The 16,698-nt window shown below is 41.5% G+C and overlaps 1 protein-coding gene across 17 annotated transcripts in view; it reads right to left on the bottom strand.

Moving 5' to 3' along the window:
- AKAP13 (A-kinase anchoring protein 13) overlaps positions 1-16,698 on the bottom strand; it is a 169,821-nt gene that overhangs the window by 73,417 nt on the left and 79,706 nt on the right. For 16 of the 17 annotated variants that reach the window (XM_075207724.1, XM_075207729.1, XM_075207725.1 and 13 more), the window contains exons 8-9: positions 12,996-15,639; positions 8,812-8,888 (exon numbers count right to left, since the gene is read on the bottom strand). In XM_075207724.1, coding sequence (XP_075063825.1) covers positions 8,812-8,888; positions 12,996-15,639 — 2,721 coding nt within the window. The remainder of the gene's footprint in view (positions 1-8,811; positions 8,889-12,995; positions 15,640-16,698) is intronic. The other variant, XM_075207740.1, reaches the window with a different exon arrangement.

The following is a 16,698-nucleotide window of genomic DNA, read 5'->3' as shown; positions in this document are numbered from 1 at the left end:
TGGGGGCTGGCTGGCACACACAGTGTGCATTGTGGGGAAGATAATTACAGGGGGGGTGGTTGGGGGCTGGCTGGCACGCATAGTGTGCATTGTGGGGGAGATAATTACAGGGGGGTTGGGGGCTGGCTGGCACAGTGTGCTCTTTTGGGGGACACAATTGCAGGGGGGGTAATTTTTTTTTTAAATGTACAGCTGTAGCGAGCCGCCGGCCGCGCTACAGCCTGTACCGTGGTCGGCGACTCCTACTGAATGAAGCAGGTGACGTCACTCACCTGAAACGACAGGCAATGGTCCATCCGCGGTGCTCATTAATCTCCTAAGCAAGGAGATCTCGTGAGAGTGAGACTGTCTCACTCTCACGAGATCTCCTTACTAAGGAGATTAATGAGCACCGCGGAACAAACACTACAGGCAGGCAGCAGGGAGTGAGCTGGGGAGAACAGCGTTGAAGACAAGGGTAAGCGCTCGGTCCTGGGGGCTGCCTGTTTGTACATTCAATTTTGGGGGGAGAGAATTACAAGGGGGGGCTGGCTGGCTGGCACGCATTGTGGGGGAGATAATTACAAGGGGGGGGCTGGCTGGCAAGCATTGTGGGGGAGATAATTACAGGGGGGGCTGGCTGGCACACATCGTGGGGGAGATATTTACAGGGGGGGGCTGGCTGGCACGCATTGTGGGGAGATAATTACAGGGGGGGTTGGGGGCTGGCTGGCACGCATTGTGGGGGAGATAATTACAGGGGGGGTTGGGGGCTGGCTGGCATGCATAGTGTGCATTGTGGGGGAGATAATTACAGGGGGGGCTGGCTGGCATGCATTGTGTGGGAGATAATTACAGGGGTTGGGGGCTGGCTGGCAGGCACGCATAGTGTGCATTGTGGGGGAGATAATTACAGGGGGGCTGGCATGCATTGTGGGGGAGATAATTACAGGAGGGGGGGTTGGGGGCTGGCTGGCACACACAGTGTGCATTGTGGGGGAAGATAATTACAGGAGGGGGGGTGGGGGCTGGCTGGCACACACAGTGTGCATTGTGGGGAAGATAATTACAGGGGGGGTGGTTGGGGGCTGGCTGGCACGCATAGTGTGCATTGTGGGGGAGATAATTACAGGGGGGTTGGGGGCTGGCTGGCACAGTGTGCTCTTTTGGGGGACACAATTGCAGGGGGGGTAATTTTTTTTTTAAATGTACAGCTGTAGCGAGCCGCCGGCCGCGCTACAGCCTGTACCGTGGTCGGCGACTCCTACTGAATGAAGCAGGTGACGTCACTCACCTGAAACGACAGGCAATGGTCCATCCGCGGTGCTCATTAATCTCCTAAGCAAGGAGATCTCGTGAGAGTGAGACTGTCTCACTCTCACGAGATCTCCTTACTAAGGAGATTAATGAGCACCGCGGAACAAACACTACAGGCAGGCAGCAGGGAGTGAGCTGGGGAGAACAGCGTTGAAGACAAGGGTAAGCGCTCGGTCCTGGGGGCTGCCTGTTTGTACATTCAATTTTGGGGGGAGAGAATTACAAGGGGGGGCTGGCTGGCTGGCACGCATTGTGGGGGAGATAATTACAAGGGGGGGGCTGGCTGGCAAGCATTGTGGGGGAGATAATTACAGGGGGGGCTGGCTGGCACACATCGTGGGGGAGATATTTACAGGGGGGGGCTGGCTGGCACGCATTGTGGGGAGATAATTACAGGGGGGGTTGGGGGCTGGCTGGCACGCATTGTGGGGGAGATAATTACAGGGGGGGTTGGGGGCTGGCTGGCATGCATAGTGTGCATTGTGGGGGAGATAATTACAGGGGGGGCTGGCTGGCATGCATTGTGTGGGAGATAATTACAGGGGTTGGGGGCTGGCTGGCAGGCACGCATAGTGTGCATTGTGGGGGAGATAATTACAGGGGGGCTGGCATGCATTGTGGGGGAGATAATTACAGGAGGGGGGGTTGGGGGCTGGCTGGCACACACAGTGTGCATTGTGGGGGAAGATAATTACAGGAGGGGGGGTGGGGGCTGGCTGGCACAGTGTGCTCTTTTTGGGGGACACAATTGCAGGGGGGGTTGGGGGCTGGCCGGTACAGTGTGCACTTTTGGGGGAGATATTTGCAGGGGGGGTTGGGGGCTGGTTGGCACAGTGTGCACTTTTGGGGGAGATATTTGCAGGGGGGGTTGGGGGCTTGGCTGGCACAGTGGCACTGGGGGAGATCATTGTAGGCGTGGCTGGAACTGTTGGGAGCTTATCATGACTGGGGGGGAGGGGTGGGAGAGCATTGCAGCAGGATGGCTGGCACTGTTGGGAGCTTATCATGACTGGGGTGGGGTAGATCATGAATAACAAAAAGGCTAAAAGCTAAGAGAAAAAATATATAGTTTAATATGTGTAAATGGATTATGAAATCACCATGTATATAGTGATTCCCTTGCATTCACACGCAATAGTCCCAAAATAATAAAATTTTGTATTTAACTTCTTTTTGGCATTTTGAAAATACTGATTTGGTATATTAAAAGAAACACAGCTCAAACTACTTATGCCCAATCCGATATTACTGGGGAGACCCCAATAATCTCGGATTAGGCATAAGTCGCTTGACAAATGGGGGCCTCACAGTACCGCTAGCCCAGGGGCCTACAGTGTCTTAATCCGGCCCTGAACACACATGTACATATATACACAAATTTTTCACACCGCGCTCTTAAAACTTCACAGATGTAAAATAGAAACCACATCCTCTTTATATTTATCTATTTAGAAGGGTTATGGCACTGGCCATCCATCTAAATAAGAAACATCAATGTACACATTACAATATTCTCTTATTGTTTACAAAGGACAAAAACATACACTACTGTTTTTACTAGTTTTAGAACAGAAGTACGCAAACCTGTGGCTCTTCGGTTTTTGTTGAACTACAAGTTCCACGATGCTCTTCCAGCCATATGCTGGGACTTGTAGCTCCACTGAGATTGGAAAAAGCCACAAGTTGCCCAAGTCTGACTGAAAAAGGGGCTTTCTGGAGCAACTGCAGCCACTTGGATCATCAGAAACTACTGTGGCACTAAAAAGCAGTAAAGTATGGGTAACAAGGGCAGGAATTGGCCCTAAGTAGCATAAACGCTGAGGATGTTTATACTGAAGAAAAAGTATTGAGCTTAGCAAAAGTTAACTTCACCTGGAGGGGTTAGTCATTATCAGCGAATCAGGTTTAGGGCGTAGGAAGAGGCTATGGTAGGGAAAGCTTATAAGTGCGGTTAGTGGCAGTTGGCTTTCTCTTGCCTTCTGGAAAGTTCCTCGCCCACCCAGGCCCTTTGTTTTGTCTGCTGTGTTTGTTGCTCTGCATTTCTTCCTGAAAGGTCCAGTTGGCGGACAGCAGACCAATCAGCAGCCATAATGACACATTTGGGTAGTGTGTTGGGCACTCTCCCTAACAGGGATGGGCAATTAGTTGTCCTACCTATACTATACTATACCTTGTCCTATACTATATATGTATAGTTATGGGGTGCCACTTGGTTGGGCAGGCCTCAGCTACTGAGCAAAATGGGGTAGAATTGGGCTCCACCGCCTAAAAGTGTCCCAATATTTACTTCAAGGTTTACAGTTTATGGTTTATGGATATGGCTGAAGGCTGATTGGTCTTTCTTCAATTTAATCTTTCAATAACATTTGAGACCTTTCATTCGCCAAACAAGTGTCTTTATTTCATAGTGGTAAGATAACTCTTGGTAAGTGAAAAAATTCAAAGTTATCAACCATCAGGCGGATTATATCTTTTAAAATAAAAAATTTCTAGCAACTTAAAAAGAGTTACTACACAATATTTCTCCTGTTAGTAATAACATGTTTTGGACCAGTCAATTGAAGACATGAACGTAAATGAACCAATATAAATGGTATATCCATCATTCTAATCGATTTAGATTTAATCCTATGTAACACTCAACCTAACCAAGAATAGCTGCCTCTCTTTTCAAGATATGCACAATGTAATCAGATAGTATAACTGCAAACATATAAAATGGATTCAATGGTTGCAAAGAGATAGAACCAGTCTCGATCCAGGCAGTGGATAGGTTCTTTTCACCACATGCATTATACAATCGTAGTCACACAAATAGGCAGCCCCGGGAACATGATCAAGTTCCCACTTCCTGGAACTATAAAAGTTACTGTTACCATGCTAACAGATATTCGCTACCGCACCTCAAAGTCAGCTCAAATGTGTCTGCAAACTATCCAGTCAAAGCTCTGACTAGGGTACATAAATAAAAAGTGCGATGACCAAAATACGCTTGTAACTGGATCACTGATAAATAAATCCTGGTATAAATTTATTTAAAGGAAATAGCGCAGGGCGCCAATTTACATAATTGCACATGCACTTATTTTTGATATTGTGTATATTTTGAGATAGGAAATCGTTATTTCTGAGACCAGGGTAGGAATTTCGTTTTTCTGTTTTAACCTTTCTAAAGGAAATGCCTTATTTCTGAAGTATATATCTGATACAATGAGCCTTTGTAGAGGGAGGTCTTCTGTGTATTGGGAATGCGTTTTGTATGGAATGGTCATTGTTTGGGGTTTGTAAGGTTGCTAGTTGAAACCTCCAATTAGACATATGTGGAGGGAGTCTAATAGCAGGAATTGCTAGCTAAGTTTTGTGATGAAGTGTCAAATGCCTGCTCTGCCCAAAGGCCCAGCAGGGGGTCGTTACAGTGTGGCCTTTTGTCAGAGTGTTCAAACCTTTCTGAACATTGTAAACAGCATGTGATGCAGGACATCACAGCGCCTTTAGAATTTCATAGGCAAGTGTAAATATTGTTGGCTTTGCAATGCATGTAAATCCATGTTTGTGTAAAAACATTGCATTCCGATTCTAAAAATAGCCTGTGTCCAAATCAGTAAAAAAAAGCACTGGCTTGTACACTGAAATGTTCTTCCTTGCTTCATCTGACTTGCTCCTGGTACCTTTAACCAGTGTAAGCAATTAAACATCACTTGCTTTAAAGACCTGCTTGGAAACTTCTCTATTCCTGTGACCTACAGATTAGACCGAAAATCTAATCTGTTCCTGGCTGTTTCTGAGGTTGGACCCAGCTTTTCTGATACAACTGCTCTGCCCACTACCCAGCAGCTCTGGCCAGTGCGATAGGCCAGGGGGGATCCATCCACAGCAACCCTGACCTATATGAAGGTCAGGAGTACCAGCCCAGGTACACCAGCAAGGGGTACATTAGCAGCGTCAGTTACCCAGAAGAAACCCCTTACTGGATGCCGGTAAGGGGTCCAGTGGTGAGAGCATTTGTAAGCCCCTCCTACTGCGGCAAGAGGGTGCATTTGGGATAACGACAAGGTGGCAAAGTAAGCCCATCCGGTTCCCAGCAACAGCAGACAGGGTGGCATAGACGGACCATCCTGTCGCAATGCTATTCACATTAAATTACAATTAAGTAAATAAAACCTTTGAACTTACAATCTTCAAAGACTAGTGTTCAGTACATTCTGTCTGCCTATGTTCTTGCAATACAAAAACACGATCTACTTTCACCTTATCCATTCTCATCATAAATGACATCCACTAACTCAATAATTCCACAAACTACTTGAGAAACGCGACAAGATACCCAAATTAGCATTTTACTAGCAATTTTGGCTGCCACAATAGTGAAACACAATGACAGCCAAACCAGACTTCTAACAGTTTGTTGAAGGTCAATAAGAGTTTACGAGACAAAAAAAAACCCAAAAACTAAAGCACTCACACAGCAAGAGTTTTTAATTAACTCATATGAGCATAGGTTTTAGGAGTGACAATAAAGGATTATCTTTTGGAATGTACCTACATTACCTAAGTGTTAAGTAACCTGTACTACGTGTGCAGTAAAATCACAAGAATGTGTTTAAGTTGACATAACAACCATGACTAATAGCCAATGAAGCTGGATGTGGCAGATGTAAGGATGTAGTGAAAATACAAACACAGAAATCTCTTGTGTACCACAGATAAGGACCTCTACATAGGCTGAAAAAAGCTGTACTTGGTGGCACATTTCTGTGGAATATAGAATCGCTCTGCATGAAGCTAATAACGGTTAAGTAAAAGCACTGCTTTATATTAATTGCAATTAAACATGCAGCACTTTTCTTTGCTAGTCATTACGTGCAGTTGATAGAATTTATTTACTGAACTACAATTGCTGCCTACAGTCTCCGAGTATGTAAAGGCACCCTTGTCTACATCCCATCTGCTTCTGTGCTTTCTTGCAATCTTTTCAGCAGTGATACAATTTATCTCAGAATGAGCTGACACACCCCCTATGAAAATCAGCCATAACATAAAAGTAAAATACAAAAAGAATGCATCACAAACAAAATAAATAAAAGATGGTAAAATCCCCACCTAAAAGGAGGTGTCAACAAGGGCTCCCCTCTGACACTGCATGTTGCTTTGTGAGATGTCGTGCAATGTGCTTCATATCTTTCAATAAAGAATTCCACAATGACCACCAGGTACTGAGCATCCGACCGCTGTAAAAGCAGCTTCCTACAGTCTGACCACAGAGCCAGCTCACCGATGCATCAACTTTACTCAATTATTTTTACACAATAAGTGCAAACTTTTATTTACTCTACTATGTCATTTTGTAGCTCTCCGAGGTATAGGCTCACCAAATATTTGTCTATAACTTAAGGTCTGATGCAGTATCAGGGCCAATGTTAAGTCTGAGAACATTCTGAGGGGTATCTCCTATTCTTAGCACTAGTAGATTTTTTTGTATACAATGGATACTGTTCTCTGTATTGTAGCCCCGGGATGACAACTGCAGCCAAGTGATGGTGAAGAATGATATTAAAACATGTCAATTATCAGTGTGACAGAATGGTGCTAATGACTTTATTTTGCAGTTAATATTAAATAATGTTCTGTGATTACTTACTAACAAATCGCAGGGCAACTGCAGAATTTGTAATTGGGAGAAGCCATTTTTGCCTTTACCAAAATATTAATATTCCATGTATATGTGCAAAGACTCTACATTCAGTAAATACAGCACACATTATATTCTGTGTCATATGCTCTGAGAAAGCCTACACATCACAACACCCTTCAAAGAGGAAACGGCAAAGACATGGCCTCTCTTTATTAGAACAGCTTTCTGGTCTGTAGGGGGATCCCGAGCACCTGGAATCCACCCTACACTTGACTATGACCCAGCTGTTTAGGCTCTAGGGGTAGAGAACGCACAATGGGATCCTTTGAGAACGTGCCATGAGTGAAATCCCTAACATATAGAATTTTCCTATAATATTGGCCATAGTTCATTCAATCTTCCTGCATGACAGAATTACTTCCTTGGAAAACTTAAAATATGCACAGAGCAGAAATAACACATTTGTTTGTAAAAACAGAAGTAAAATATACAAACTGAATTTTGTGCAAGAATATTATATAAACAGAAGGAAAAGCAATTGTTTTGCACTAGGAATAGGCAACTGTTTCACAAACAGACCATTGTGTATTTCACTCTATTTTTATTTAAAGTTAGAGATCAGAATCAGTTTGTTTTTCTGCAAATCTTAGCAACAGGAAACTTTACTGTAACTTCTATAGCACACTTTTCCACTGGCCAAGCCCAGAAAAAGGGAGAAAAAACACAGATGACAGCAAATATTTCTAGCGAATAAGTTTACTTAAGAGTTTGGAAAACCAAGAGTTATACATGATCCCCTGCACCACAGGATGTACTTTGTGGGACATGCCCTCTGAAAATGGTGGCTTTGAATACATAACTAGAGTTTATGCTTGTGTTTTTTTTTATGAGATAAATGTTTTCTTCGTTGCCAGAGAACACTGAACACAAGTTAACACCCTGGTGTTAGTCACCAAAATTACCTCTAACAGGAGGCACCCATCAGCAGTTTGCTATCGTACAGTACACTGATAATGTATTTATATTAGACGTGCATGCTGTTAACAAGAACGATAATTCCAATTCTATTTTAATGAGCAACATTGATAACAGGAACGAAGAACATTGTTGGTAATTTGATAGTTTACCATTAAGAGAAAATATTAATAGAGATTGGTTAAGCACATCTAAAATTGCATGAGAAAATGCATATGGAGAAAAAACATGAATTCTCTGTGCGAACATTCTATTTTGCAAAGCTATTGGCAATGAAAGCACTCTGGGCTGATAAAGCCAGCAATGCATTGATGAATGCATTGTATCTGGCTTATTTTCACCATCATATACACCAACTGTAGCTACTTTTCATTTTTTTGGGATTGCAGTAGCAACAATATAATAAGAAAACTTCCATTTCTAGAATAACAACAATTACAGTTTTTCATCTAATTGATTTTGAATCAAAACAAAAAATAAATAAATCAGGAAACAGTGTGAGGTTAATACAATCAATCTTATCAAATCCATTTTTATGCTAGCAATGTGTCCTGTGTAAAGATTTCTTTAAAAATCTATTTACACCTAAGTCAGTAGTTTGCTGGCCATATTTTTTCCTCAACTGGATGTGTAGAAATGCCAACCCATTTTAGGGGTAATCTATTGGTTGGATTGGGATGACCCCTTACCAATAAAAGATGATCATCATTTGTTTAAGGCTAGTGCAGGTTAGTTTCCTGATGTGATATTATGTGGCATCAGTAATGAGGAATTTTCAACCTGATATTCTGCAAATTAAAACAGATTCCTGTACAATGTCTTCCTGACAAAACAATTTTAATGTAAAACATTTTCAACAATTTATTTAAAATGTACTTTCGATGCAAAGATACCAAGTTGCCACTTACCAATTTTGCACAGGGGCTGAACTGTAATTGTTTCACAAAATCAACTTCATCCTCAGCTTTTCCATCAAGACTGTCTGCTGAAATGCAAAGAAACAGATTTATGACAAAGGTCAACTTGAAACCAAGCCTAAAGGGAACAAGCATAATAGTCGGTTGTCACCTATCACCTATCTGAGGTGGTGGAGTGGGGGGTAATCAAGGGTGTAACTATAGCCATGACAGCTCATGCTACTGCTATGGGGCTCAGCAGCACAGAGCACTCAAAATCAGCACAAAAGCAAATCAAAACCTGCATGTGTCTAAAAGGCACCCTGTGTGTTTCAAAACTAGACCAAGGGTGAAACATAAAACAGAGCTGTTACTGTTCGGGCTGCCTCCAGGATAGTAGGGTCAGACAGTGGCAGATTTTGGTTGAGACAAAACTACCCGCAATCCCAACTGAGCCACAAGGCTGGGCAAAGCGACTACACAAACAGATAGCTTCCTATTGGTCCGCAAGGTCACACCCCCCTGGGCCCGCGATTACTCTGAGCAGTCCAGGTGACTTCCCTACAGGTATTCACAGTAATGGTGAAGGACTGAATGTTTCCCTATCTCTGCTAATTTTCTCTCTGATAAGCAGCTATAAAAGTCTCATCATGGAGCTATCTGCCTGAAAATCCTGGAAACCTGTACAAAGGCTCTCATAAACACAAAAGCCAGAGATAGATAGATGAGAAGTGTACAGTATTGATAACAATTCTGTATAAAACAATAGTAATAATAAGTCTACGCTTTAATAAGTTGCAAAATGTGCAGACACCTGTACATGCCAATTCTGCCTCTGATCTTTCTTGGAAGGAAAATCTATGTAGTCAATTGCCTAAATTATTGTACCCCTTCCAAAGAAAAAGCCTCACCCTGATCTGTGGGGAGTAACAATTCTTATATGAAAGGAGACTTGTAACCTCCTACTCAATAATTAAATAGTTTTGCTCTGACTTGTGTTTGGTGATCTTCTGCCAGCATTTGATGGGCAAACACCAGGAGGTATGAAAAGTTTGTGGAACTCCTCAGTACAATGACTTAGCAGCCTGACATTGATAAAGAGTCCATTGTGAATAGATTCTGCAGATAGCTGGGAAAGTATAAATAAAACTCTGTAGTGTCAAAGATTGGTGTTTATACAAACACCACAAATAAAATACCACTTGCCTGTGTGACACATAGGGACAATATATTCTGCAAATACTATGGTATTCCAGAAAACTTGCTAAATATTCTAGGCCTGATTCATTAAGGAACGTAAATGTCAATATGTGCCGTATTTTGTATAAAATTGCTCTGTGCATGCCCAGAAATGGGGATTGCCAGGGAATCCAATTCATCTTCGAATGCAAAGGACACTTCAGACAGCCTACGATTTTGTGGGAGTAACGGTGGAGGGAAGGGGCGTATGCACATAGGTAATGTACAGTAAGAGTGTATCAAGGTCGAGGGCCCACACATCCGTGCGCTTCAACCTCTGGGCATTTCCCCGGGACGTGATTTTCAGCCGTATCAATTGAATCAGCTACAGGGCAGGTGTAAATGCAGAGATAGCGATGATGAAAACATATGCATGCCAGAACATGTGTTTGCAATCACGAGTAACTGTACAGTAGACATTAATAATTATCTGATATTTCATGTACTAAAAAATATTTTACATTTATTATATTAACAGGTGTTAATGCATTTTATAATTATTTTCTTTTCCTGTGCGTTGTGATGGTTCTTGCTATGCTATATACATGCATTGTTCATATCCTGCAGTGTGCCTTCTGTCTATATACCGCAAATGCCATATAGGCAGAGCGTACTTACACCCATATTCAACAAGAAAAGTTTCTTGAGACCCTCTTCTTGTTCAATAAGCGCTACAGGATCTACTTGTATTTTTCGGCTGTTTACAAAAACCGCAAATTGCGTTAACTTTGCATTCTTAAAGGATCAGGCCCTCTATGACTGGGCTGATCATCTCTGTCTAACGATGTCAATCTTGTTACGTTTGTTTTAAAAAAAAACAGCTGTGGATCTCAGCGACAAAAAAGGATCTACAAAAAAGAAACTATATACTTTAGAATGACAATGCCAGCAACCCACTTTTTCCAAACTTATGTGAACCAATTACCAGATGTAGGCCATCCAGGTCTATGGGAATTAAACACCTAAGGTACTGCATTTCACAAAAAAAACTAAAACTAAACAGTTCAATCACTCAGCATATGACTGTAGGGACTCAGGTGTGTCTGAACAGAGATGTGCACTGTTAGTAAAATCTTAGGAATACAAAAAAAAGAGTGCCCCAGGGAAGAGCTGGTATTGATGCTGGATATGATTAGGTCCATGGCCAAAAAGGTGGAGACTGATCAAAATTCCTGTGTGTCTGGTGCCAAAAGTATTGACTAGTCTGGTCAAATCAAGACATGCTTCTGAGCGATACATTATGTAGCATTACCCTGTGAACGTAGTTTGTGGGTGACAGGAATCAAAGTCCCCTTTTGGTCCAGATTGCCCAACAAACAACTGAATCTATCTGGTTTAACCATCCACAAGTGTCAATTGACCACATTGTAGCCTGCAAGGGTATTTTTTTTTTTTTTTTTTAACAGAATCTCCCCAAATACAGTAAAAAGCAGATTGACACTGATGGGCTTAGCAAGGTTAAAATTGGCAGATATCAGACTGTAAGCTTTGTATGGACTATGCACTTGTGTTTTTTTTCATCTACAACATCAATGATCAACATCCAGTGCTGATCTGTTACAGAAGCCCATCAGATTCTCACCTCCCTTAGCATTATTGCATGTTGTGCCCACCAGCTCTACACTAATATAGAAATGTGTGTGCGCCTTAAGGTACAACATTAATATAGCTTCATAATGGATATACACAGACAATTATATGACTGGAAAATAATGAGATGTATAATTCAAATGATGAGTGTGTGTGTGTAGATGTGAATATACATTTACATAAATACACACTAGTACTACTAGTAGTTGTCTACACCAAATATATATCCATTGGCAGCTTGTATAACAAACATCATTAGGGTAAGCAGTTTATCACAAGACGAAGGAACTATGCCAGCACCATGAATGCTTGTTTTATTATTTTCACTTCATCTTAGTACTGTACAAATGAAGAACAGATATTCATTCCGCAAGCAAAAAAAGTAAAAAACCTACAATCTCTGTAATGTGTTTATATGCCCAGATTAATACGATATATAATTAAATCAGCACAAAATCACAATGTGGCACTGAGCATTACAAATAAAACTAAATGAATGTATAAGTTTTAATTGATACAAATAACACAAATACAATGTAGTTTTACAATGACAATTATCACAGTGTAATAAGAGTTTACTCTGATAGGATGGTACATGTTTTCTATTCATGGGCCTTTTAAATGTCACCTGCAAATTAAAAACACACATCTGATAGCAGGTGTACACTTATTCACTGCCTACAAAACAGTAGTCAGACCAGCTAAGCCAGAGGAAATATAGGAGCTAGCGGCAATTATCTCTGCCTGGTGTCGGCTTTCAGCCACTCCTATATAAAGCTGAAATGTCATCTTCACCACTGCTTAGCAAAATAGCACTGTACTAGGAAGGGACAATTTAAATAACTTATCAATTTTAGGTTGTTATTCCCATTATTGTTAATGTGTGGTGTTTGCTTGAATATAAAACAAACAGTCAGATGACTGTGGTAATGTATGTAAGGTGTGTGTACTTGGCAGTGGCTGGTTATTTAGTTATAAGTTCAGTTAATCACGCTGTATTAATCGATACCACTCTACAAGGAACAGCAAGCGTGTTCTATCGTTCTGTGCAGCAAGAGCTGTACACGTTACCACTAGTAACAAAAATGTTGTAGCCTCAAAAATCCAAGTTCATCAATATAATTGGTTGAGGGAAAGTCAGCTTTGGCAATAGATTACTTCTATTACCAGTTCTCTTTCTTATTATATAATACAGCTGTTCCTGTATGTAACAAACTACAGGAAGTATAAACGAACATAGCAATATAACTTTATTTTACTTTCTTGTAAATCAAACAGCACATTATTCCTTGTGTAGGCAGATCAGGACTAGAGGAAAAAATAGAAACATAAACGTATTAGTAATGATAAACAAAAGTACAAATTACCTGAGACAATCTCTGTGTCGGATAGGCTGGGGCATAGCGTTTCCTCCAGGTTTACAGATAAATCCAAACCAGAGTCTTCCTCTACATGAGGAACGTCACCTGCATCCTGCACATAATCCTCTTGAACTTGAACTGACTGGTGGACATTGGAAGACTGAGCGTTTTCGCTCACCTCTACTCCAGAACCGGCAGTAACTGTCTCCTCCATATGTAATACTCCATTAAAACCCATCAATTCACTCTCAAGTGCAGCAGCTTCTTCAACATCACACAGGCAATCAACTGCATGAGAAAATGGATCCAGTACTTGCCTAGCACCATCCTCATCTATAGACTTCTCTGAATCACTTTGTGCAGAAAGGACCTCACTTTCACTGTTTGAGGATACATTGTCTGAACTGGAGTCACCATTGAGCAAGGACTCCTCTGCTATAGGATGGAGCGATGGTCTGGAGACTTTTAACACTTCAGGATCTTCATCACCTATGTCATACTCTGTATTGGACTCCTTGACAATTTCCTCTGGCTCCTCCTTTTCACATGCAGCAATACTTAATGCTTCTGCATCCAACATGTCTTGCGGCAAAGTGGCCTGAGCAATTAAAGCTTCTTTATCAAGCATGGCTTCAGCGTCACCTTCACTGACTGAACACACAGAATGTTTCTGCTCAGTTGGGATATCAAACGTTGCATTCTCCTTAAGATCTGTAACAGGTTTTGTCTCTCGTTCCTCCAATGGTAGACTGTAATCCACATCATCAGTGTTTGGTTTAACACTCTGATCCGAAATTGGTAAATTCACATTATCTTCTTGTAGAGTTTGGGTATCCTTTTCACAGTGCATTAAACGGGGCTCTTCTTCCTGGTCAGTGATCAGGGGCAACTCAAAACCTGGGAAACTGTTTGGCTGGCAAGTTGTTGTCACAGCAGCCTCCTGCATTTCAGTACTTGCATCACTGAGCAGAGAATCCTCTGTTAATACTTCCTGGTTTTTCAGGCATTCATAATTATTAAACAGAGAGGGAGTGTCAGAGTCTTTAGCCAACGTGCCTTCAGCACACAGTAATAGTTCATTATCCTTATGCAGTGGTTCAGTTTGTCCAGCAGGTGGAAGCTTGTCATCAGTACCTGCAATCTGCTGCTGTTCAAGCTCTGTAAAAATATGTAATAATGCTTCTTCCTGGTTTTGGATTATTCTCTGTAACAATTCGGATATGCACTCTTCCACGCTAGACTCAATAGATAAGTGATGTTCAGTGATTGGGCAAGTTTGTTCCACCACATTGGATTCCACTGGAGAACCCGTTGCTGCCTCATTTTCTAGATTCTCTTTTCCATTCTGACAAGGCAATACGAGAACCTCTTTGGATCGTGCAGTTTCAGAACAAGTATTAATTGCAATTTCTGGGGCTATTATATTTTCCTCTTTTATATTTTCCAATGTAGCAACAGAATCCTCAGTGTCATCGAGTATGTGATGACAGTCATCTGGCCTTAAATTTTCCTCCACAGGTTTTGACAACACTTCTTCTTGAAGTTTATTGTCTGTACTGATAACAGTTTCTGTGCAGTCTCTTTGTGTAACAGCTGCATTTTCACTAGTGATCACCTCAGATTCTTTCAGACTTGCATTGATTGTATCTGTAATCACACTTTCAGAAATTGAGGGCAGTTGGGATAACTGCAATACGCTATCAATAGATTTGTCTGCCTCCATGACTGGGTTTATTTCCTCAGCATTCACTATTAAAATATCAGCAGTCTTGTCCAAACTTTTGTTTTGTGAGGTTAACCCACTTAAATCACTTTGTTTAGAGTCATGTGTCTCATTACCACTCAAAACAGTTTCCTTCAAACTGTCTGGTTGTTCCGATTCCACAATGTCACGTTGCCTTGTTTCAACTACAGGACATGGACTTGGCACTTCTTGGCTCAAGTGGTTACTGTTATAATCGATGGATTGACTGTCGTTAAGCAGCGTTGCCATCAAGCCAGCTTCCTGTTCACTACTCCCTGTATGACACGGTGTCTCGATTGTGCTTGCTGCACTAGTACAAGAGCTATACATGGCCTGCCCCATATCCCCACTGACGTGTTGGGTGAGATCAGTGGCTTTGTGTGGAGCTTCCGTAACTGCAATGTCTGGAGTCGTTCTCTCTGTAACAGTGATCATTTCCTCATCCGTGTTATCTCTCATACACAGGCCTTTGTGGTCCAAAACAATTCCAGTTGAATTCATTCCAGTTTCCTCATTTAGATTTCCACCGTGCACAAGAGTTTCAGCGGCCTGTACATCAGGGGAACAGCTTTGTATGTGCTGGTTTGTAACTAATGCATCCTCTGCCTCTACAACTGGCTCAGTCCCCTCCTCTTCCTCTTTGGTTTCTAGATCTTTACTTTTACTTGTAACATCCACACCCACAGTTTCCGCCTCATTGTCATACTTAACACAAAGCTCCTCACCACCGTCACCCATGCTGCCTTGTTCGCTGAACACTGCAGCCTTCTCTCTCCAATCAGGTTCAATGTGTATATCTGCCTGTGAGTCCACAGTTTTATCAGTAGGACTTTTCTCTACATCCTGGTGACATAAATCAGCAGTCTCTTCAAGAACCGTTTCCGGTTCTGACTTTACACCGGTAGCCTGACAAATAAAATAAAATTAGGTTAACAACCAAACGCACAACCGGCAAAAGGATAACGTCCCAATACATGTAATAGGCAAGATCAGCTAAAAATAGGTCAACCAGTTTAGCGTAACCACAAAGAAAATATACATGCATCACTTACTACTACACCTATGCTTTATTTCTTCATTGTGGTATACTAGCTACGTTCTATCACTCTACATCTATTGTTTAATTAAATAAAATAACTAAAAAGATTACTTCAATGCACTTATAAAAGGTGTAGATTAGGTCCTTGAACTCCTGAACAGCTGGAAGACATAGAAATAATGGTCAGAAACAGCTATTGTTCTATGTCCTTATTTGTCTATTCTTGCATCTGATAAAAAAAGTTCTAGCTTTAAATGAAATCATTAAATTGTACCATCTAAATGACGTGGTATAAATGTACATGGAGGTAGCAATATTCCATGACACTCCTGATAATGTTCTGTATAACAGGAACTGCATGCTTATCGATTGGCACATGTAAAACCAGAAGAGCATTATGGGAATTATCAGATAGGGTATTATCAGATATGAGCATTATCAGATAGAGAAATAGACACAGATACATGTTTATGTGGGGATATTTTTTATATTGTATCATTTTGCATTTTAGTTTTCCTTTACAATGCTGATTAAACACTATAGAAAGAACTTATCAAGAACAAGAAACTGTAACATACACCATACCATGCTTCTAACAGAGACACTGGGGCTACATTGCATAAGCAACCTTAGATATTATAGTTGTTGATAGACTGTATGTTAGACTAATATCACACTGGTAACCTAGAAAGCTGCATTATCCAGACAGAACACTGAAGAGTATTGGAGTTCTATAGTGAAACAGGCAAGGCAAAATATCGGTTCTCATGGCACACACACAAATAAAGCGCTTCTTGTGAAACCCAGCATTCCCTTTGTTTCCCAGGTGGCTCAATGCAAGGTTCAGAATGTCAATGTTTTATGGCTAGAAAAGCAGTTTATTTTTTAAAAAAACACTGACACTAATCTTCATTATGTTCAGTCAT

This window comes from Mixophyes fleayi, chromosome 4 (genome assembly GCF_038048845.1).
Source record: "Mixophyes fleayi isolate aMixFle1 chromosome 4, aMixFle1.hap1, whole genome shotgun sequence".
Taxonomy (NCBI): domain Eukaryota; kingdom Metazoa; phylum Chordata; class Amphibia; order Anura; family Limnodynastidae; genus Mixophyes; species Mixophyes fleayi.
This window is presented reverse-complemented; position numbering and strand designations above follow the sequence as displayed.